At 40.2% G+C, this 22,166-nt stretch overlaps 1 protein-coding gene across 2 annotated transcripts in view; it reads left to right on the forward strand.

Moving 5' to 3' along the window:
* The window catches only part of phc2b (polyhomeotic homolog 2b (Drosophila)), a 41,834-nt gene extending 20,490 nt beyond the window's left edge, over nt 1-21,344 (forward strand). For both annotated transcript variants that reach the window (XM_020630645.3, XM_065955113.1), the window contains exons 8-15: nt 6,185-6,495; nt 7,767-7,974; nt 12,767-12,978; nt 14,344-14,473; nt 16,096-16,201; nt 16,295-16,409; nt 18,330-18,654; nt 19,445-21,344. In XM_020630645.3, coding sequence (XP_020486301.2) covers nt 6,185-6,495; nt 7,767-7,974; nt 12,767-12,978; nt 14,344-14,473; nt 16,096-16,201; nt 16,295-16,409; nt 18,330-18,654; nt 19,445-19,599 — 1,562 coding nt within the window. In that variant the 3' untranslated portion in view covers nt 19,600-21,344. The remainder of the gene's footprint in view (nt 1-6,184; nt 6,496-7,766; nt 7,975-12,766; nt 12,979-14,343; nt 14,474-16,095; nt 16,202-16,294; nt 16,410-18,329; nt 18,655-19,444) is intronic.
* Nucleotides 21,345-22,166: the final 822 nt, after the last annotated feature.

Raw genomic sequence — 22,166 nt, forward strand, 5'->3', positions numbered from 1 at the left:
TAAGTTCAGTTTGTTTGCAGGATAAACCCCTTCACATGCTTTATCTCATTCCCCTGATGACACATCACATTGTGCAAAATGTTTTTAGAAAGAACCTAAAATACGTGTTTGCATGCAGCTTATGTGTACTGTATGTCCTGTATACACTGCAGTGTGTTAATGCATTGTATTGTTTGTATATGCCGATTCTGATGTGTGTGTGTGTATGGTTAGGGTCTTGTGCCTGGTAAAGGAAAAGGGGTGTGTGTGTGTGTGTGTGTGTGTGTGGGGGGGGGATTATCTGAGCGTGTCAGTGCACAACAGTCTTGCTTTGTTGCAGTAATGGATTCACATGAAATGAAAGGGAGGATGGAAGCTGAAAATCTGGCTGCATGCTCTCTGAAAAAAAAAAAATTAACATTGGTTACCATAGCAGCAGGCCATTAGGGACAGGTGTGCACATGAGATGCTGTGGAGTTAATACAGTGTGAATGAGGAGGAGGAGAGGTTTCACGGCTGCCTGATGGGATCAGATCAGGTTCAAGGCTCGGGTTCTTGACTCTGCATGGGTCATTATACACTTTGATTTTCAACACAAACTCAGTTTGGGTGTTGACTTGCTACTGTCTTATGTAAATCTGATATTTCACACATAATTCCATACTGGATGTTCAGTGTCCTGTGAATTAAACCAGTAAATTAGCGTCAGGAAACATGACATCTGACTGGTGTCTGATGCACAGTGTCAAATTTTATTTTTTATTTTTTTATAACCTTGGCTTTGATTAGTAGACTATAATTATAAATCTGCTCTGTGTATATTAAGTCAGTTTTATGTTTTCTGTTAATAAAAAGAAGGGAAGTTTAAAAAGTGATTCATTCCTATGTAAGTTGTAAAATGCATTTAGGAGCAGCACCTCCTACGCTACATTACTTTAGCCCTACATCTTTAATGGCTCATACTGGGCTGACACATACTGGCATAATGCAAAATGAAACCAGTATTACCCACATAAAGAGTCTAAATAATGAAGAAATCCTCTAAAAAGCCCTCTGAGTCATGCGTCATTGATTTTAATGCCATTTGTTTAGAATTAATATGAGAGGACTGAAAGCTTAGGGGAAATAGTTTTTCCACCCCAAAAATAAAATGAAATGAAAGGAAGAGGTTGAAAAGCTCAATTACTAAAAAATAGAACCTGTAGAAAGTATCAGTGACCTATGGAGCCCCTGACGTCAAAACGAAAAAGTAAAAAAATATATATTTTTTTCATATCTTGTGTGCACAATAGATTTTTTTTTAGTAACCACACTGATGATCAAACATTATTTTTATTTGATAACATGTTATTTATTTGATTCCCCATCAGCCCCCATGAAGAGCAAACAACTAAACAAATCATCATAATTAACAACAATTTTCGACTCAAAATCCAAAGTAAAAGGGGAAAGAAAAGCAGAGAAATCACTTGGCGTTCAGAGAGAACAGCAACAATAGAAGACGAGTGCTATATTGAGTTAGCTATTTTTGGTTGTCAGTTTTCATCTCCTTCCAAAGAGACAGCAGACAGTTTTAGATTTATGCTTTTTGTTTCTGACAGTCACTTAAAAAGTAATCAAGCTGGACATGAAATTTTGGGCCGTCTGGCTTGTTGCAGTAAGCGGTTGTCATCGCCTCATCTTGGCAGGAGAGAGGCTGCACCTTACTATAAAAACCCCAGCAGGGAACCCCCAAAAGCACTGCGCTCTCCCATTTTAAAGAGCAGATCTGCACATGAAGTCGTTGTATTTGTGTTATCTCCGGCTGCTAATGAGGGTACCAGGTGCCAAGTTCATTTGAAAAGGATTACAGAAAAGAAGAAAAAATAAAAACCTAGACCTTCACTTCATGCAACATATTATGCCTGCTAAAAATACACCAGTACTTGAATACTAACTTTTAGGAGGAGACTTGCTCCATCAGTGACTTAAATAGCTTAACAGTAAAGTACAGCTATTGAGATACTGAAGTAATTCACAGTGGACTCATTTCACTTGTTATAACTTGATAAATTGTCTTTAATGAGTTTTTAAGTGAGGAAAGATGTCATTAGACGGGCTTTTGCTCTGATTTGTTTGAGTCGGATTGTGTTTTCTCAAAGTTAGCCAAAGCAGCAGCAGCCAGTAAGAGTGTGGAAACTCGGGGATTTTCCAGGGCTCGGTGCTATAAACTCATCAGAAACATATACTGTCATCTGTCCCCAGACTTTGCACAATAATACACGGACAGTGTAAGAGGTCTGCATATTTCAACAACTTCCGAAGAGTAGAGGCTCCCTGCCAAGCTCTAAAGATTGTATGACAGCCTGTGTTTATACATGTGTGGGGGCGTGAGGGCCTGAGTCATTCCTGTCCTTAATCCCAAGACCTTGAGGCGGAATAGCATTTCGATGAATTCCCTCGTCTTCTTTTTTTCTTCGTCTCTGTTCCTCATTAGGGGCTTGAGAAAGTTGTCGGGATTCATGAGGAGGGCTCGTCGTATCCGGTGCACTCTGATTCAGAAATTCCCCCTCCTTCATTCGGACAGGGTCTGGGAATCTATCACTACTGTTTTATGATGAAGCTAGATTTTATAGCAGCTACTGTTCAAGTATCAAATTAATCTCTGTCATTATGAAGCAGTTTTTTCTTTCTTTATAAACATATTTACTCTGTTGACATTCAGGATTAAAAGGGTTTTGTGGACAAACTTGTATTACTATTCATGAGTTGTAGAGTGCAGATGTTGCTGCAGAGAGAGTGTGTTGTATATTGTTTTTAATGTGAGTGACAGTGGTTGTAAAGCCAAGTTATGAACATGCCTTGATTGAGTCACAGTCACGTTAACCGATTTCAGACTGGAGGAACTTTTCAAAGTTCTTATTGGACGTTTGAAGACCCTGCCCTTCCTTTGTGTTCACACTGTAGGAACCTTGAACGGTTCATGAGAAAACTCTTAGTTCATTAGAAGCCTGTTAGGGGGGGGGCTCTGTTAGTTCATAGTCTTCTCACTCAAGATGAACCGTGATGGACCTAATGTGTTGGTCCAGACATGGGTTGTCATGACACAAGAAATTTAAACTTTGATACGATACTAATAAAACTCCAACTATATGGATACCGGTTTGGATTCCCACTGCAACAAAAATAGAAGTCTTCAGCATTCAATATTATTTATAGTATTTCTTGTTTTTTAAGGCAAACGCCTGCACACTGTTTACTTTGTACCAATAAGTTTCCAATGTTTTCTGTAAAACATAGACAGTGTTCCCTCTTACACTAGCAGCAGGTTTTGTTTAAAGATATGGCTGAAGATACATATTTTTTTAGAGTGTTGGTACTTTTGGATACTATTGATCATTAAAATAATGATTAATAATAATGAATTGGCTGTGGCTCAGTTGGTAGAGTCGGTTGTCTCTCAACCTTCGCTGCAAGACACTTAGTCCCGAATTGCTCCCACTGCTTCAACGGCGGCGTATGAATGTGTATGAATGGGATTAGTTGTTCTGATGGTCACTTTTCATAGCAACCTCTGCAATCAGTGTATGAATGGGTGTCTCTATAACCTCCAGCATTATTCTTGTTCTTTTGAAAATGTAGCTTGAACAAACAAAAGTAAAATGTCCACCTTCTAAGTTTGAAGTCAGCAGAGGGCCGTGGCTCATGGGATGACAATGTTAGTCTATCCGTTTGATTGTTCATCACTTTGTTTCAGACAGAAATCTCTTGACAACAACTGGATGGAAGCGCATGAAAGATTTCCAAAAGTTTCACAGAGCTTTGGGGTTTGGATCCCACTGCTGGTCTCCAGGGTTTCCTCAGTGCCACTATGAAGTTTTGTGTTCTTATTAGAAACCGACTTATGGATTGGAATGAAATTTGGTACACAGCTTGTGTTAACCTCGGGATGAACTTTAAAGATCCCTGAAAGTTTTTTTTCTGTCCAGTGCAATTTTCACAACTACACTTTCATCCATCAGACTCTTTGGATGATGACTAAATAACCACAAAACTAATGACATCACCACCAGCCTTTCTGGGCTTTTCTCTTATCTCTGTGTAGCGAAATGTGAGGATTAATTATCACCTACTCGTCAACTTTGTGTTTCAGATCTCGCTTTGTTGCTTCACTTTCCGAATGAAGTAATATTTGTAATGTGTATTCTCTGTGATGTTTGGTGACTGACAGCACATTTCAACGCGGTTTACAAATTCATCATCAAAAGTTTCATATAATACTACTCACAAATTCAGATATAGGACTTTTATGCACTTAATGCATCTTATAATCTATTGTTTTTGCCACCCCGAGGCCTAGCTGCTGAACCGGTGGATGTTATTATCCCCTGAAGTGTCTGTTCAAATTGCTTTTCAACCGTGAACAATTTTACTGCCAACATCTTATCCTATTATCATGCTGCCGGCAGCATCCATCCATCCATCCAAGCCTGGCATCCGTCCTGTTCTGAACATTGTTAATAATAAAATAACTCCCTGTTCGCCATTGCTAACCAAGTTTTCTCTTGCTGGGTTCCACTGTGTCTCACCACGTGAGAAAGAAAACACTTTCCAGCAGCTCCTGTAGCATTAAAGGAGCTAATGACATGCAAACCCTGCTGGATAGAAACATGTATATATTCCACAGCAGGGTACAGACTGCGGTTAGTGCCTCACAGGGAAACTTTGAAACCAGATGGAGCCTATCCCACACAAAACATCATGAAAAGAAGAGGAGGCTGAGGAGGAAGAAGAAGGTGGGGGCAAGAGGGGATTCGAGACAAATGCGGATGTACTTGGCAGTTTTCCATGCTTGGAGTAATGGCGGGGGGGGTTCACACGACTCGTATAGCACAAGCTTATTGTACAGTGGTGCAGGGGGTCTGTCATTTCTGGTTTGGGCCTCTGTAAAAAGAACGAGACAATTAGTTGTTTATTGTTTCCTGGCAGAGTTGTTGGAGATCAAGGAGGCAGCAGAGATGCCCAGACCTGCTGACTCAACACTCACTCCAAGAAAAGTGTCATGGACAGTCGGCTCTGCATGTTCGCTCCTGAGGCAGCTCTAATATTACACCGGCCTCGGGCTACTTCCGCTGAACACTCACACGCGCTCCCACAATACAAGATTGATGTGCTGTGTCTTGGGCTGCAGGGCAGGTTATGAGCTCAGGATGTCTTTTTACCCACAGCAGCTCTGACAGGTGATGACAGGCCATTTTGAATAGGTTTGTGAGTAATGCTCAGACCAGAACTTCAACAGCTTTTCAACAAGCTCTTAATATTACATCCTGTCAACAAGGGGGGCTCTCAGGTGAAGCTATAACGCAATAAAACAAGCTGCTTTGTTCACTACTTTAAATGCACACTGAGTTTTGACACATGGTATAAATGCTGCTCATTGTTTGTAAGAAGCTGTAAAAATGTATAAATGTATTTTTCAAATGCCTTATAAAAAATAAAACTTTTGTTAGGAGGGCAGAAGCAGAAGCATTGTTTGTACATGTAGATATGATCATTGACAGTAAGGTTTTATAAATAAGGATCAAAACTTCATGCCAACCCCTCAGAGGTCAGAGCCAATCCTGTCAACAAAGTCTGGATTCGACTCTGTTAAACTAAGGCGCTTCAAGCAGCTGATGTGACTTTAGCCAGCAGGATCAGAGGGCGCTGTTGATGGGACCGAGGGGCAACAACATCAGGGGGCGGGGACTCGAGTTTAACCCAGGTAAAAGTCGGATCACCACGGGTTCAGGTCCGGCATGTGGGTCCTTTCCCACGTCATTCCCCACGCTCTCTTTCCCTGATTGCTGACTCTAACAACTGTCCTGCCTCCACAATAAAGCTATAAAAAGCCCCCAAAATACATCTTTAAACCACTTCTAGGGGTGATATCAAACCCATATGAGGAGAAAAACATAACAAATAATGAACATAGGTCAAATACGAACTGCATGTGAGATAAGAAAACTACACCATACAGAAGTGCTGTTTGCAATGCTGTCTTCATGTCAAAAATCCTGACAACCAGATAAAACATTTACAACCTTTTTATTTCAAGGTTCCTTTTCAGTCAGTGGCTGGTGAAATTAGGACACAACCGTCGAGTCTCCGTTGGTGTTGAACACAGCAGTTAGTTAGCTGAATTCATTAATTATTTAAATGAATATGTCTGTTGTTCTCATTCCAGCATACACGCAGATTCAGCCTCACTCCCTGGTTCAGCAGCACAAGCAGCAGCAGCAGCAGCAGTTTGTGGTCCATCAGGGTCAAGCTTCCCAGAGGACCACGGGGCAGCTGCTGCAGACGGCCTCCATTCAACCGTCACAGCACCCGGTCCCCGTGCTGCCCAAACCTGCTCCACACCAGCCCCCAACGCCCAGCCAGCAGGCCACCATCTTCCACTCCACCATCAGCCCCCACGCGCTCCACACCCCCCTCAACCACGCCAAAGCTCAGCCCGTCCAGCTCACTGCCATCAACCTGCAAATACACCCAACGGTGAGTGCTGTTACACAATCCAAAGTGTCAAACTGCTTATTAACACTAGCTAAGGGACAGCAAGCTTGGTCAAGTCCTTTTGTCAAGGTACTGACTGTGTTTACATCTGGTTCAGGTTAGACAGCTCGGCTCATGTTTGGACAGGTACTGTTATCACCAGGAGCGCCCTCAGTATGCCAGAGTATTATTTAGCTGCCTGAAGAATACGTGTATTTGTGTATCAAATGCAAATACTGTTCATCCTACTGGCTTTGGAGATCCCCTGACTTTTCTGCTTGAGTCGGCATGATCTTCCCATTGGTTGTTTTGGGTGAAATGTCTCATGAGATGACTTGTGATCAAATGTGCTGCACACAGCCTAAAGCTCCCCTTGATAATTAATTTGCTATTGATTTGGTGATCCCCTGACTTTTCTCTTGTGCTTGCAAAAATGGGTTTTATTCCCATCAGCCTCAGCAGTACACTTCGATTGTGAGCGTGGTATAAACCATATGCTAAAATTAGCATGTTAGGATATAACTCGTATTCAATCTTACAGCTGTTGTTTTTGTTTATTTTTAACCTTTTATTTCACAAGGAAGTCCCTTTGTGAGATTAAAAATGTATTTCACAAGAGACATCTGGCCAAGCTAGCAGCAACACAAAACACAAACAATTAAAACAACTCATCCTGGGAGAATCACAACAATTAAAACCAGTGTATGGCAGTACACTCACTGTCTTGTTGAACATGATTTACAGTATTTAAAATGATCCAAAGGCTGGAAAAAGATATTCAAATGTGGATAATAAAGTGTATTTTCCAATGTAAACTTTCAGCATTAAATGAGTAGAGTCACAGTTATGAATGATCTCTGAGGGTGAATACAAGTTGCATGTGATTCTTTTTTTTTTCCCCCCCTCTATTTGTTTCCAATGGGGCATGACTCTCTTTCCTACATTACATCCTGACTTCTTGTGTTTGTTCACATGCTGGTCTTCTTTTTCTTTTTCTTTTTTTTCTTTCTTTTTGTGGGAACCAGCAAAATAAAACCCGCTGTTGCATCAACACCCACTGAATTCATTCCTACTGACACATAATGAAAAAAAAAAAAACAAGTCTTGTGAGTTTGTGATTCTTGGTGTCATATTTTCCCCCTGGTGTGATGTTTTCCGAGCCCGATGGTTTTCGGTTTTCTGACTCAATGTTATTACCAGTCCCTGATTTGTCCTTTCAGCGCCGGCTCTCTAATTTCCCCCCTCTTACCTTTTTATCATACTGTACGTCTTAGGCCTCCAGAATGGTTCATGACTGTAAAGATAAGCCAACGTCACTGGTGGTCAGAGAGACGTGTCCGACCCCTGCCACAACGCAGCAACAGCAGCAACCTCAACAGCAACCACGGCAACAACAGCAATCTGCAGCTGCACCATCGCAACCCCCCAAGACTGTAGAGCAACTGACGGTCAAGCCTGCGACTCCAGCTGTTCAGCCACAAGGTAATGAAAGATTCATCGTGATTATAGAAGCTTCTACATTATGTTTTTTTTACACTTGTGAAACAATAATGAAAAAATAAATCTACCGTCTTGGCCAAAGGAGCAAAAAATCAACACACACCTAAGCACAGGAGTTGTACTGTTCTACGTCACTATTAGCAAACTCTTTCAGTCTTCATCAGAGGAAAAGTAAACCAATGCTCATGCTAACTTGTAATTCAGAGCATGTTGTGTCTGCAGTAGCACATTTAGGGCCACTCTTCTTTGCATCCTAAGTGCTCTGTTGTTGTCTCTGTGATTTCCCTGTGCTATGGCCAAAAAGCTCACCTGATACCCACATTACACCGATTGTTGTGATGTGCACACTGAAACCCACAACATAAAAGCCCTGAACGGCATTGAACAACAATTGCAAACTAATGGATGAATTAAGGAGCGAATGCTGTAATAAAACCAGACTCATAAATGGCTCGATGTTGTGTCTCAGCTAACAACACCAGCAATTGAGTTCAACCTTATACAACAATATATAATATTGGAAATATGTATCACTACTTAATTTGATTGCATTCAATTGTAAACTTCTTAAGGATTTTAAATATCATATTATTAATAACTGCAAAGCTTAGTGAAACTAAAGTACACAGCAAATGGATCACCTGCATTCAGTCTGGGACCAAGGTGGGGATCATGGTAGGGATCAGATCATAGAAGGGATCAATGTAGGGATCATAGATGGGATCATAGTAGGGATCATAGTAGGGATCATAGATGGGATCATAGTAGGGATCATAGTAGGGATCATAGTAGGGATCATAGTAGGGATCATAGTAAGGATCATAGTAGGGATCATAGAAGGGATCCATAGATGGGATCATAGTAGGGATCATAGTAAGGATCATAGTAGGGATCATAGTAAGGATCATAGTAGGGATCATAGTAGGGATCATAGGGATCATAGTAGGGATCATAGTAAGGATCATAGTAGGGATCATAGTAAGGATCATAGTAAGGATCATAGTAGGGATCATAGTAGGGATCATAGGGATCATAGTAGGGATCATAGTAAGGATCATAGTAGGGATCAATTTAGGAATCATAGTAAGGATCATAGTATGGATCGTAGGGATCATAGTAGGGATCATAGTATGGATCATCGGGATCATAGGGATCATAGTAGGGATCATAGAAGGGATCATAGTAGGGATCATAGTATGGATCGTAGGGGGATCATATTATGGATCCAGTTTGAGCTATGCAGGTAAAGCTGTTTACTGTTGATCCCCTGAAAAGAAAAAAACATTTTTTTCCAAGTGAAGATCTACAAAAGGGTACCTCTCAGTCTCCAATAGATGCTCCATGTGTTCATAAACCTCGGTACTGTGAGTGGAACCACCTGAGGAGCCTGGTGATCTAATCATTTGAGGATATGTTTAAGAACGGCAAATTTATTTGAATCAAAACAATATCAACATCCACTTTTTTTAAACATCTCAATGATGTGACCTTACCGACCTCATGTCTAAGATTTGAATTAGTCCCATTGCATCATCAGAGGCTATTTTATGCCACTCTTTAGCTCTGCCACTTGTGTTTAAGACATAAAAAGGCGACCATTGTTAAAGCATGACACAAAAACACTTTCCAAAGGCATCTTAAAACACAGCATGAGGACCTCATAATTTACTTCACTGATGCTTTTAACAACACTCGTGGTCGTTAGTTAACATGTGTCTCACAGAGATCGGACAATGACTTTCCAGCTACAGCAATCAGACGATCTCTGAGGCATGCTTGTCTAATTAATGATGACGACCACAGCTCAGAAGAACCAATGTGTCTAAACTTTGGGAAAAAAAATTAATTTGGGTTGACTCAAGTGCTTTCAAAACTTTAACCAATGAAAAAGAAAGTTTGCTTCATGTGTCCTGAAAACCCTTGACTTGTTGCAATGTCAGTTAAATGTGTTTTCACATGAAAGCTCATGAAACACACTTCGTCAGTCAGGTGATGTGGGATAAAAGAGGTTAAAAGCAGCTTCTGATGAGCGTTTTGAATCCGTAGCTTTGAGATACTCAATGCTGAACACTGAATTGTTTTTGTTGTACTTCATAAATGTTGACACGGATCAGTTTCTATGGTGATATTTTTCCGACATGGTTTGAAATATTTTGAACGTTGTGTTTCATGTCAAATGAAACATTCTGTAAACCACAAATTGCCGTTTATGGGCAGTGAGTTGGGTGTGATGTACAGCGGAGGTGCACTGCTCTCCACCACAGCAGGAAAATATTTCTGTAATCCAGCGGCCTGAGGGGCTGATGAAGATTCACATTTTCTCTCTTTGAGGAACTTCAGAGACAAGATGTTTTTAAGTCAAAGTAAAGGCTTATTTTATGTTCAAGGTAAAAAGCATCAAAGATCAAGTGAGCCGAATATCACGGTGAAGCCACTGACATGCTCTTTGATCACAGATTATTCACTTCTATTTCTATACTTCTATACTGGACTTCCTGGATCCTTGATCAGTCTTACTGTAACCAAAAACATCAACAACACACTGTCCTTGACCTCTGCGCCTCTAAATCAAAACAATAACAAAAGGTGTAGTTTAATATGATCATAAAATAGCTTTGGATTTTTAAGTTTTGAGCATTGTTGTTAAACAACCACTATTAAAATGCATGTGACATGTCAGCTCATTTTGGGATGATGTACAGTTTTACTTCATATACATTTTAGTCGTTGCTATTCCTGTAAGTACTTTTAAAAACTAGTAAGATAGCTGAATTAGTTGGCACGAAAACAGAAACTAAGTGACTTAGCTTCCTCATCTACTGGTTATTTCCAGTGGACCTGTGACTAAATGAACTGAACCGTCAAATTCATCTCTATTGTCAGTTTTGGACATACAGAAAAATCAGAAAATCGTTTATCTCAAACACAATTATGATAATTAATTAAGAAAGATACACTTGTATATAAATAATCTCTCTTCAAAGACCCCCCACCACCACACACACACACACACACACACACACACACACACACACACACACACACACACACACACACACACACAATAATCTCTGGGGGGTGCATTGTGGGCACTCAGACCTCGGCCCTGAAATGTCTCGTTGTGGCCCTGCTGCTTTAAAAGCGCGCTCTGCTGACGCTAATAAGGCACGTAGCTTTAAAACAAGCTTTAAGTCACTGTGACTAAAATAAACCCGTCTCTACATTCAGTGTCTTGGCTCAGGTTCACGGATGAATCATGTATGCATGCAGCTGCAGTCTGAGGAGGATCAGACTGTGCATGTGTGATAAAACGGGGGGGGGGGGCGGACCCTGGTTTAAAGAAGCTTTCTGTTGACGGCGCTGCTGCAGCTTTAAAGCGAGCCACAGTGTGGACCAGCAGCAGCAGGTCTCCGTGTGTGTTTCTCTGTCGGATTATCACAACAGACAAACAAACTAAAGCGAGCATGTTTTCTGGGTGAACACGGCGGACATCTGCGCGGTAAGAAAACGTAACAACACTGCAGCTTTTTAACACGACTGTGGATCTGTTTACTTTCGCTTTGTGTGCAAGTGAAGCAGACACTTAATAGTGGAAGCGATACAGGACGGATTTATTCTGTTATTGATCTTCATTGTGCCAGTAGGTCATATATAAGTGTTGGTCTGTTATTACTCTGTCAGCACTAGAAAAGCGTTTTAAATAATAAGCAGGGAACTGTTACACATGTAGAAGCTGTAATGTGATAAATGCGACTGTTTTGAATATTATCACTTTATGAACTACGTTTCTGACGCATGCGTGCTTTAATCTGCGATAAAACAATAGCGACAGATTAATACATTTCATTATAATTAGCCATACATTTAGTTTTTTTTTAGAAGTTTAAGTGTGATGATAACTTTACATACAGTATTTTAAAAAGGAAATATTTACAGTGGTCTTGTATTGACCTGCCTCTACATTGCTGGTGTAACTTTTTTTTTACTGCTATTTCATCCAATCATTTTTGTTTAATCTAAACAATAAAAGGTAGAGTAAAAATATTGAATGCGTTGCATCTTCCTATTACAGTCTGAAACTACTTAAACATTTGCTTTATCTTCACATTTAATAATCTGGAATCAGAAATTTTTAGATTATTTTAATTAAAAGATTGAATCAAGGACTGCTGGTAATACATATGAATAGTAAATCATCTATTGCCAACTTTTCAGAATAAAAATGATGACATGATCAACAGAAAACACACTTTAAATGTAAACTTACATAATATAATATAGAATATTTTGCAATGCCACTGCTGACAGTTCTTTCATTTTTGCCTATGGAAAAAATTGCAAGTATAGTTAGCATAGCAAGTCTGGAAAAAGCATGCAAAAGCATATCAGTGTATGTGTCCGACTTGTAATCAGAAAGGTGACTTCTAGCTCAAAGAAAACAAAGATGGCAAAAATACTGACTTTAAAAGGGTCAAATACGAACCAATGGATGACATCACTGTGGCTACATCCACTTCTTTTATCCATGTATGTATCTATTATGTAGACGTAAAAAGAATAGTTAAACTGAATAAGAGGATGCACAAAGTTCACACACTGATACCAGATTGTTGGATTCCTTTTTACGGCCATATATGACGAGGGGAAACATAAAATATTGAAAACAACAAATCCATCACTTTTTTTAACTCATACTTTATCCACCAGTGGCAGACTCTGACAGAGTACACTCCCTTTTATAAACTCAGCGGTGCTGTATTCATTGCTTTGTCAGGAGGGGGCTCAGCCAAGAGGCCCAACGCTCCACCTGGGACCCCGCCGCCAGCCATGACCTCAGGGAACGAGAGCGAGGCGCCCACCGTGACGGGCAGCACGCCGCAGAACGGAGAGAACAAACCGCCCCAGGCCATCGTCAAGCCGCAGGTCCTCACTCACGTCATCGAAGGCTTTGTCATCCAGGAGGGAGCCGAGCCATTCCCCGTGTGTGTAAGTGCCTCGACTATCAGAGAGAGAGAGAGAGAGAGTGAGAGAGACACGACAAACAACCAGGAGCAGACTGACTCTCCTGTGTACGCGCCTGCAGGGAGCTGTCAGCAGGAAAACACCAAACCTTCTGTTACTACAAGTAGTGACAGCTCGCTGCTCGCAGCTCCGCTTTGATTCACTCATTAATTATAGTGACGGCAGACTGTGTAGCTGGAGGAGTACACATCGAGGAAGGTGTTTGTGTAATCAGAAGCTCAATGCAGCATCCAAAGCCATAAACAAAATCTCTCCTGTAATCACTCATCACCTTTTAAAACTGAAGATTCTTTATCTTACTTATGGCTGTTAAGTGTTTCTTCCATGTGGTTCATTTTGTATCATCTCATTCTGATTCATCTCATTTAGAGGAAGCAAAACGTGAGTTTGACAAACCTTTTGTTATGGTTCAACATGAACACATGTACTTGTTGTAATTTCAGGCTTGGCGGTCACTGCCTCCTACTGTACACTGGGTGTAAATACCCACTACATGTAATACAGGGCTCAGGAAACACAACTCATTGTGTGATACAGCATGAAAGATACCAGTATTCACAACGATAGTGCTTTTTGGCTTTAATTTATCATTTTTTGTGACATTGAAAGTTATTGTTTCATATTTTCATTATTCATCATTTGTGCTTATTCTATAAAACTGCAGCAAAAATCTAAGAATGAATGATTTTCTGATGAGCAGTCCAAAACCTTCGATCATGCAATTTATTAAACAGATACCAGTCAAACATCTTTCATTTTAACGACTGAAAACAGGGAGTGTATGGCCTTTTTTCCTTGTTTTGACACCTGCTGTGCATCATGATAGTTAATTGAATAATTCAATATTCAGCCCATAGTTTAATCACTGTTGAATCATACTAAAATGTCAAAATATCTGGAGTTGTATAGGATACATATGTTTCTGAAGATTTTCTAACAGCCTGTAATGGTAAATCGAACAATTACAGTAATCAAAAACTCCTTCAGTGTTCATGTAAAAGTTAAAACCAGACAACAGCTGAGACAGTCTGAGTCCAAATTTCATTATTCAGTCAACTGATTTCTTTCATATGATGGTTTCTGCACTACTTTTAATGCGTCCATTTAAAACACAAAGAGTTAAAGTATCACATTCTCCTAACTTCTTCTCTGGTCATAATGTCCTCTGAATTACATCACAAAAGGACATCTTTTCCTTCCAAAAGATGGCATAGCTGTTGTTCAAACGAAGCAATCAAACTCACTGTCATCCCTACTGCTGTTCTTCATTCTTTTACCATGCTCAGTTTCATCGGGTGGATTTTAAAATGAACTTCTTCCTATCACCAGGTGGAGCGTCTGCCCATTCTCATCGACAGCCCAAAGAAGCTCGACCACCAGCTCTCCTCAGACCCCGACAAAACCCCCGTCAGCAACGCAGCAAACTCCGACTCTGAGCCCGAGGACATGAACGAGCCAGGTGAGACGAAGAGTCCTTCACAAGTACAGCAAGGTTTAAAAGACAGAAGCTCTGAGCTGCTCTGATAAATGAAGACCACAACAACCTCTTACAGAAAGGCTGCCCTCAGCTTGATCATGCTTCTTCATCTCTTCACCAAAACAAGTGACCTGTACACGACACGACCTCCTTACTAAGACCAAAACCAACCTGCTAAATGATGACATGGGGATTATCATTTTTAACTCCTGTAGTCTTCTTTAGCCAAGCAACAAAGCTGCATGTTGAATGTAAACATCTTCAGTTTGACAGTAAAAGCTTTAATCTGCCTTCATGTTTAAGTGTTAGCGCTAACATGCACTGTTGTCTGTATTTCGCAGTGGAACAGGAACGTTCATCATTACTGTGACTATAAGTTAATACCTGATCAGCTAAAACCACATTCAGAAATCCTTTAGCAGATTCACATTCAGTGATGCAGACAGACAGATAATAGTGTAACACTAGCAACACTAATCATTGTTGTTTGATAAAAAGAAAAAGAAAAAAAAACCCCGGCTGTAACTTTTGCTACAGAACAACTTGCTATGCAAACATACGCTCCTGGTAATTAATCTTTCTTTCTGCTTACCTCGATAGAAAAGTTTGAATACTCTCCCCACTGAAAACTTGTTCTGTTGAGTTCCTCAATCCATCCTTCAAAGTTTTGTTGTCACATGAGCGTTTGTGCGTCTTTAAAGGATGTGTGAAACGACTCAGCCCAGCCCTCCACATTTACCACAGTGGTGTTTTTAGTTAATCTGGGATAATAATGCCAGTATGAACGCCAAGTTTGATGATAGATAGATAGATAGATAGATAGAGGAACACTAATGATCTCAAACTGGGAGATTGTTGTCACAGCAGCAGCAGGTCAATCAGAACAAATAACACAGAGAGAAGTGAATTCACAGTAAATAAACCTGAGCATCAGAAAAAAGAAATGGACACAGCTGTTGAGTAGAAAAACAATAATACACTCGAATAAAATCTAAAATGTTAACATACTCTAATAAGGGAAGTAGAGGTGTAACTGTCCAAATATACTCATCAAGCGTTACTGATGGATTGCTGACGGCGTGCAGTTTGAATAAGACAGAGACGATCAGGGTCAGAGTTCACTGCTCCTCAGAGGTGAGCTGTTTGTGCTGAGTCATGGCACCATAATAAAGCTGCATTCAGTGGGTGTCATTGAACAAGGCAAATGTCTAGAAAATGCTGATTATTTCATACTGATGATTTTGGTATTTTGGACTACATACAATGATCGACTGTCTCATTTGATAAAGCTAACTCTCTATCTGTGTAACTTAACTTAATCATGTAAATACTGTAACATTATCCTCATCAATCTATGCATACTGCTTATGTACATACTGTAAGAACTCGACCTCATATTTCATCTCGGCATTTTTGCACTACTCACAACTGCACTATTATCTTATTTAGCTTTGTATATATTACTCACGCTTCTATTTTGTTTATATTTAATGTTATTCTTTTGTACATTGAGAGCACAGTTACCGAAGACAAATTCCTTGTGTGTGTCTGAACATACCTGGTCAATAAATCTGATTCTGATTTTATTTGATGTCCGTCTTCAGACAAAGATCAGGAGCCCAAGCTGACGTGTGAATACTGCGGCTGGGTCGACTTCGCCTTCAAGTTCAAAGGCTCCAAAAGATTCTGCTCCATGGTTTGTGCAAAGAGGTCGGTCAAGTTGTTCCTTCTTCTCATTCAGACAGATACTTATTTTAGCTGTGATGTTTTGAAGAGCTCTAATCAATGACATTTGGTGCTCAGGTACAATGTGGGCTGCACGAAGCGGATCGGCCTTTTCCGCCCGGAGAGGAGTAAGCCGACCAATCGCTGGCGGAGAAGATCTCAAGGCCGGCCCAGCATAGAGGCTAAGAAGCAGGTACAGAAATAGACACAGTCCTTCTCTAAAACGTCCTCATCAACACTTTACCTACCCATCAGATCCTGCTTCCACTGCACATTTTATGCCCCGCACATTTCACGCCCCGTGCTTTTTAATGAACTCGAGCACCGTTTGTGTCCGTGCCCGATTATCTCCCTCTGTCTCTGAAAGGGTCGTTAAGCGCTCGATGATCTTTGTCAACGTTTATGGGTGACCAGCGGGAGTGGGGGAGCATTAGTAGAGATTTTCTGCCTCCTGCACAAGTTATAGAGACATCAACAGATTCTGGATTAGCTTATTTTGTTGTTCAATCAGCAGACTTTGAATTAAAGGGAACGCACTGAGACGTTTCTCTCTGCACTAGAAATACATGAAGTTGTATTGATTAAATAAAGTCACATTTTAGTGCATTAATGGCTCATTGTTGGCAATACAATCTGAAATGTAGTGCAAACATGTAGAACAGGAGATCATACTATTAACTTAAAGTAACAAAAATTAAAAAAGTAGTGCATTCAGAAAACAGTAAATATCTGTACATGCACAAAAGATGGCAAAGGAATCATAAACATGGAGAAAACGAATGGTCAGTTAGCAAGTCTTTTATTCCAGGGACATTTCAACCATTTACTCTTGAGTGATAAAAGTCACATGTTAAAGAATCATGGAATAATTAAGGAGAACACATTGGATTTAAGAATGAAAAGAGTGTCCTAGCTAGAGAGTCAAAAGTGATAACAAGTTTATTCAAATGTAATTCTAACAGACATGGAGAGCCAATTAGAGATCCTCCTGTTCCCCCTATTCATTCATGAATACATTATACATTTATATTTAACACATATACGCAATGAATCCTTAAACATGACATTTTTATTTCATTATTAAATATAGAAGTTTGAGGTTTTTCATTGTATTATTGTGTCATACATTCATTTATATGCCCAGCCCGCTTGGGTTTACATGACACCATGAAATACAACATTGAGTGCAGAGTCGCTCTATTCATTGTCATGAAACAAAAAGAGGAAGTAGAAGCAAGACAAACTCTAATCAAACAGAGTATCTCGTCTTTTTTTTTTTACAAGCTTTTGAGACAAAATTAGCAAGCTTGAACAAATCAAACTTAAACAGCCATTCCAGTTTTTAGCACAACTGTCCACCCCAATATTTCAGGTTTTTGGCGAGCTACTTCATGAAACAATAATTCTCTTCAATCATATTTTGTACAACGCCCCTCCTGTTGACCACTCACTCACTTAAAACAATATAAGTTCTCAATTATTTAGTCTATTTGTTGTTCTATGTATTGGTAGATTGTTAGTTTTCCTGGTCTTCTGCTTTGTTGCTGCTGTCTTTGCGCTTGTTGTTGTTGTACTTTTGGTCATCATCTTCCTGCTTTACACTGTTGCATTTTATTATTCTTGAACAGCACATTTCTAACAGTACTTTCAAAATAACTTTTGATTTGATCACATATTTTTGACCCAGTTAAAATCTGTGCTGATGCATCACATTTTCATGCTTCAGGAGAGCCGTGCAGCACACACACACTCCTGGGTGGAGATGAATCTTTTTCATGTTTTCTATTCAAAATGTGTGGAGTTATGTTTTGCCTCGGGGGTTTGGTCGTGACTCTCCAGTGGGGGGGGTGCTTTAGATTTATGTTCAGATCAGGTGCTAAGTATGATAATCCAGAGGGTTCAGCACCTGACAGAGTAGTTTTGAGGCCTTGATATCGATCCAACAACCCTATCCAACACCTGCAGGTGTGTTCTACTCATTCCAAGCGATGTACTGTATCAATCTGACTTGTTACCTCTTTAATCTTTGCTGCTCGGAACACAATGTCCCGACAGTCGTGTAACTTATGAGCCGTTCATTTCTCAAATGTCTTGACGTCATTTTCATTTCCAGAAGCTCTCCCCGTCACCGCAGCAGACCCAGGGGGGGTCCGTGTCCTCGCCGCATCCCTCTCAGCCCAGTCAGGAGGAGTCCAGCCCGTGTTCGGACATGTCCAGCTACGAGGAGCCGCCGTCCCCCCTGTCTGCTGCTAGCTCAGGACCCCCGGCTCCCACTCCGGCCCCTGCTCAGGTCCCCGTCCACCGGCATTCCAGCAGGGCCTCGGACCAGGAGGTGCTGAGTGGGAGAGATGACCCTTCACCCTGTCAGCGCTTCATACCCAACGACCCCACCAGGTGGAACGTGGAGGAGGTGTACGAGTTTATCCGCTCACTGCCAGGTCAGTAAAGTAAACAAAAATACACAACAGACTCTTTGACCGATTGTGGTTCAAGAGGCTTTTCACTGACGCGTCTTTGCCCTCCAAAACAAACAGCTTACCATTCAAATATAATGTCTGTCCAAAGTTCTTCAGCCGACAGATGTGTGAAAGCCTCTTTCCCTGCTCGGGATGCAAAAATGAAAGAAGTCAGTCTGATGTTCACAACATATCCAAGATGGCTGATTAAGCAACTGATTGTGTCTCTATGATGACAGTTTTTGTCTTTATATCAATGCTAATATAGTTAGACAAATCCACAGTATGACCAAATGAGTGGAAACTCTTGCATTGAATACTCCTGAACATCACCTGCTCGGTTCACTCTATCTCTCTTACATTTCATCAGGAGGCTGGCAGCAGGCAGTCGTGATGAAGTTGTAGGAAATTTCCACGTGTGCTGTGCATGTGTGAAAGGAGCTAGCCAAGTTGTCTTCATGCTAAATCATGATTTATTAATAGTTGATTGTTTTTTTTATTTTGTGAGGATTTATCGAAGGTCTTTCTCTGTTGTCTGGTGTTCAATACAGAGCACACAAAAGACTTCTGTTATTTATTCTCCTAACCAGGCAGTACCAAAATGATAGCGTTCATTTTAAGTCTCACGCTGGTATCAGATCAGGACTCGTTTTTAAGATTTTCATTCATCAGAAAGGCACATGTTTTGTTCTTCTCTATTGTGAGTCCTGTTTTTGTTCTGTGACTGACTTGCTGCATGCTCTTCTTCTCCTGCTGTTTTTTTAAAATGCAGGTTGTCAGGAGATCGCAGACGAGTTTCGCTCTCAGGAGATTGATGGACAGGCTCTGCTGCTGTTAAAGGAGGACCACCTCATGAGCACCATGAACATTAAACTGGGACCCGCGCTCAAGATCTTTGCACGCATCAACATGCTCAAAGACTCCTAGCAGAAAGTGTGTGTGTGTGTGTGTGTGTGTGTGTGTGTGTGTGTGTGTGTGTGTGTGTGTGTGTGTGTGTGTGTGTGTGTGTGTGTGTGTGTGTGTGTGTGTGTGTGTGTGTGTGTGTGTGTGTGTGTGTGTGTGTGTGTGTGTGTGTGTGTGTGTGTGTGTGAAAAGAGAGCAGAATATAAAAGTTTGGCACAGGGCAGGTGATGCGTCATCGCAGCACTGACAACACAGACTGACAGCACTATGACCTCACCTTCTCTTCATTTACTGCTGGACGGGTTCCTTTTAGCGAACATTCACTTTGACCTGCATCGGCTCCAAAAAAAAAAAAACATTCAACGTACCTGCCTTTCTATCAAAGTGGAGCTTGAACACTGGGAGCTGTGTTTAAATACTCTCACAGGGGTTAAGCGCGTCTTTGCACGTGTGAAACTATACGTGCAACAATTACATCATCTGACATAAAAATCAGCTTCCAGTTGTGTGTGTGGCAAATTCCAACATGTTGTCATATAAACGAGTAGATATTCTTGATTTCCTGCAGTTTTGGTGTCTAAAGCGACACGTTGCCTCCTTCTCTTAAAAAAATAACTCATCCATAAATCAGCAATGCTTCCTTTGACCTGAAACATGCTGCCATGTATACCTATTTAGAGGGTTAAGATCTGATCTTAAAGCAGGCATGACTTTAGATAACACAGACACTTATTAATGCAGGGTGAAGATGCAAATGTATTTTGTCAATTTCATGATAGATAACACTTTTGGATACAGATTTCATGATAACAGCAGGTGTGAAAGGGCTCTTTGATGTGGCATGAGACAAACTCTGCTGAAGTTAAAAAAGAATAAATTAAGAGGAGAACACTGTTAAGTCGTGCATGGGTGGGGTCATACTGCAGCACAGTCTTTACTGAATTAAGACATTAAAACAAAAACAATAGAAGTCTGAATGAGTTATTATTCATATGAAATTATAAAAGAGGTTTTTGTACAGTTGGGTTTGTGTGTGAATGAGAGAGGAGTGGATGTATGTGTGTCTGGGAACAAAAGATTGCTTCATTAATTTGCTCATTTTGATTCAGAAGATGCTCCTTTTGCCTTTTTTTTTTCTCACAATAAGACTCTCACCGCTCCAGAATACAAAGCTCCAGTGCAGGAAGAAGAAAAAAAAAAAAGGTTTGAGCAGCTTCTTCTCTGACATTGATTTCCCTTCCATGAAGAACTCTCCTGCTGATTTCAGCAGCTTACAAATGATTGTTGCCGTATTTGAAAATGGTGGACTACATAAGGACTTTGATTTCTTGTCTAAGTTTGGTAGGAGGACACTAAAGTATCCAAGGTACAATTCAGGTCTGCTGTCTTTATGCAGACCTACTTCTGGCACTTATTTCCCTTCTTTGTTTGCTTTAATTTAATGAGCACTGGCGACAGCAGTGCAAAGATTGGAGTTTGTACATAGCAGATTGTGTGAGGGCAGACGACTGAAACAGAGTGTGGAACTGTCTTTTTTAAGTTATGCTTGTTGAGACAAATTTAATGTGGTTTACTATTTTGAAATATGCAAATGTATAAATATGGCCCAGGGTTGTTTTTTTTCTCTGTTGTTTTTTTTCTAATGAAAATATGATCATATCTATTTGTGTGTTTGTGGATGTAATGGAAGGTCAACTTTTTTAGATGAGGCTTGTATTTATCAAACGGTTTGTAACAACATTTTGCAACCATAAATAATTTGCAGTACAGTTCTGTCTTCAGTCCTTCTTTATGTGTGTCTATAAGATTCAACAATTCAATACAATGGTACTTTGTTATTTTGTGAAGCTTTCTTACTTGTGTTAACCCGTTAAAGTTCTACTACTGTTTATCTCGATCACAGTCTCTTCTCATAGGCTTCAGAAGTTCCTGTTTTTAGGAACTAACGACCCAACACAATGAAGTGAATCATCGCACAGTTCTGCACAGTTGTGCAGCAAAACATCTGTATAGAAAACCCGGTGTTTTAACTTTTTACTTTAAGATATATTTGAAACAGCTTATCTATCATTGATGTTTTATGCTCTGTTAAATTCTCAAATAATGTAGGATAACCTTTTAATTCCATGAAGGGTAATTACGTAAAAAAAAAAAAAAAAAATGGATTTTAATCACATCATCAATTAATCATTAATCTTTATTTTTTTTTTTAACTCATTACAACATTACAAGTCTATTAAAACCGGTAATGTTGGAATAAAATAAGTCAGAGACAATTCAAAAAGTGGGGAGGGGTCCTATTCGTTTTTCTTTAGATATCCTAAAGACAGTTCATAAAAGTGTTAAAAGGGAAGCATTCATTTCAGAGGATGAGAAAGACTTCAAACACGGACTGTGAAGGAGTGTTCTGGTTTAAAAAAACAGCGTTATTGTTCATATTCATTCACGGACTTTGTCTGTTTACATCACTGGTTAACATTAAAGCAGAGGGTCCCGTTTCAGTGCACAGACTCGAAGTTCCGGGTGTTTTATAGGAAACGTGACTGATTCCAGCTATTTATCTGTAACAATGAGCCGCTCGTGCGAACACA

Source organism: Labrus bergylta, chromosome 5 (assembly GCF_963930695.1).
Source record: "Labrus bergylta chromosome 5, fLabBer1.1, whole genome shotgun sequence".
In the NCBI taxonomy this organism is placed as follows: domain Eukaryota; kingdom Metazoa; phylum Chordata; class Actinopteri; order Labriformes; family Labridae; genus Labrus; species Labrus bergylta.